This window comes from Cebus imitator, unplaced genomic scaffold, assembly GCF_001604975.1.
Source record: "Cebus imitator isolate Cc_AM_T3 unplaced genomic scaffold, Cebus_imitator-1.0 Scaffold228, whole genome shotgun sequence".
In the NCBI taxonomy this organism is placed as follows: domain Eukaryota; kingdom Metazoa; phylum Chordata; class Mammalia; order Primates; family Cebidae; genus Cebus; species Cebus imitator.
In genome coordinates this window covers 3,360,910-3,362,982 of record NW_016107543.1, presented here as the reverse complement: position 1 = coordinate 3,362,982, position 2,073 = coordinate 3,360,910, and the positions used below count along the sequence as shown (strand labels likewise).

Sequence of the window (2,073 nt, the reverse complement as noted above, 5' to 3'; positions counted from 1 at the left end):
AAGAGACAGAAACAGACAGAGGCACAGAAGAGCAAAACAGAGTCAGAGAGGGAATGAGAAACAGAGGCATAGATACAGAAAAGCAGACAAAGAGATTCCCAAAGAAACAGAGAAAGACAAAAACAGGGGCAGAGACCACAGAGAAAGAGCAACAGAAAAAGAGGGAGAGAAGCAGAGCAACTGAAACAGAAACACAGAATAAGGTAGAGAAAGAAAGGCGTGATGGGCAGAAGACACTGAGGAACAGAGAACGCGAGATAAACCAGAGGTTGAGAGACGAATCAGGAAGAAAAAAAGAGCAAGAGAACAAAGGAAAGAGACAGAGTCTAAGGAGAAACTGAGAAAGGTTCACTGAAAAACAAAGAAAGTGTAAGAATGTGGGTAGGGCAAGGGCCTTCTCAGAGTCTCTATCTCTTTCTGTTTCTCTGCCCTGGCCCCCCCATCCCCTTCTCTATTCCCCATCCCACACACATGAGGCTTCTGCAGCTCTAGGCCGGGAGCCAACATTTTCTGACACGTCAAATCACACCTGCCTGGAGAAACGAACAGGAGGCCTGTATAGCAGAGAAGGCAGAGATGCCCAGGCCTGGCAGAGGGGCTTCTGTCTTCCCACCACCTCTCAAACAACAAGGTGACATGGCTCTGCGCTTTAGGGAAGGGCAAGTCTAATGCCCCTCACTGCCAAAGTCCCTCTAATTTGTATGTCCCACTCCACCACAGGACCATGTAAAAAGTTCAGGCCCCGGCTCCCCAGACCCCTGGGGTTCCACCCTCGGCCTGGATCAAGAACAGAAAGCTTTTCCTCCTCCCCCATCCTCCCCAACACACACTCCACCACCATCCTCCTGTCCTCTGGCCCTAGACAGCTGGCTTAACTGGACCTTAATCTGCCACTCTTGCTCCAGCAGCCAGGTCTCCCACTGGGACCCCCTTATCAAATAGACAACCCTTGAAGGTTTGAGATGGAGCAATGGGACAGTCTCCCTTGGTGTTGGCAACAGGCTGCTAGGGACTCGGTAGCAGTTTCCTTTGTGAGCCTGTCCCATGCCAGCTGGGCCCTGCCACGTACCTGCCTTCTCTTCAACTCACAGGGGATTTTAAAGGGCCTTCCAGGGCGGCTGGAATGGAAAGAAGCCGCTGGGAAGGGAGCGCATTCAGGAGGGAATTGGGAGGCCAGGGATACCTTACCAGAGGGCTGCTGGCTTTGCCGGATGGCCTCGACCTCCGCCAGCTCCATGCACACACCTTGCCCGAGCATCAGCGTGTGCAGGGGCTTCTCCACCCCCCGGGGAGGGTAGCAGCGCAGGCCCGAGCCGCAGCGGGGGGTGTACACCCCGCAGGGCATCCCCAAACCCAGGGCGCAAGTAGCACAGCAGCCGCAGCCCGGCTCCCGCACCAGCTCCGTGCAGCCCACGGGGGGGCGGCAGCGCGCCAGCTTCTCCTCGGTGCAGGTCGGGCAGTGGATGGCTTCGTCGCCCAGGCTCAGCCCGGGCCTGGCCGCCAGCAGCAGGACGGCCACGAGGCAGAGGGGCAGCATGATGGCGCGAAGACTAGGCGCGGGCGCGGGGCGCGGGCGGGGAGCGCGGGCGCGCGAGCGGGCAGCGGAGGGCACACGGCGGCAGCGCCCGGAGCGCCTGGAGGACCCGACCCGGAGGGCTCGGGGAGATGGGTCGGCCCGGCGGTTGGACGCAGTCGGAGCGGAGAAGTCAGCAGGCGGGCGGCGAGGCGACGGGGCCGGGGGCTGAGCGGAGGCCCGGGTCGGCTCCCCCGGACTTTATACTGGTCCCTGGCCACACCCCCAGCGCCTTCCCAGAGGTGGGGGAGCCGGGGCCGGCGAGGGGGAGAGGGAGAGGCGGCCGTTAGGGGGAGGGGGCGCTCTCCCGAGTCGCCGCCGCCGCCGCTGCATCTGAAAGCCCTTTTCTGCCGAAGAAGGAAGCGGCGCAGTTTGGAAGCCTTGGCAGGCGCCCAGAGTGCCTCTGAACCGGAGCCCAGGAGGGGAGGCGAGGGAGAAGGGAAGCCAAGGGGCTGCTGCGGGGCCCCCTCTCCCGACCTCGGAGGAGTCTCGCCCCGCGC

The 2,073-nt window shown here is 61.4% G+C and overlaps 1 protein-coding gene across 2 annotated transcripts in view; it reads right to left on the bottom strand.

Annotated features, from left to right (window-relative positions):
• Positions 1–1,715, bottom strand: part of IGFBP4 (insulin like growth factor binding protein 4) — a 14,090-nt gene extending 12,375 nt beyond the window's left edge. For both annotated transcript variants that reach the window (XM_017497143.1, XM_017497144.2), the window contains exon 1: positions 1,189–1,715. In XM_017497143.1, the coding sequence (XP_017352632.1) occupies positions 1,189–1,537 (349 nt within the window). In that variant the 5' untranslated portion in view covers positions 1,538–1,715. The remainder of the gene's footprint in view (positions 1–1,188) is intronic.
• Positions 1,716–2,073: the final 358 nt, after the last annotated feature.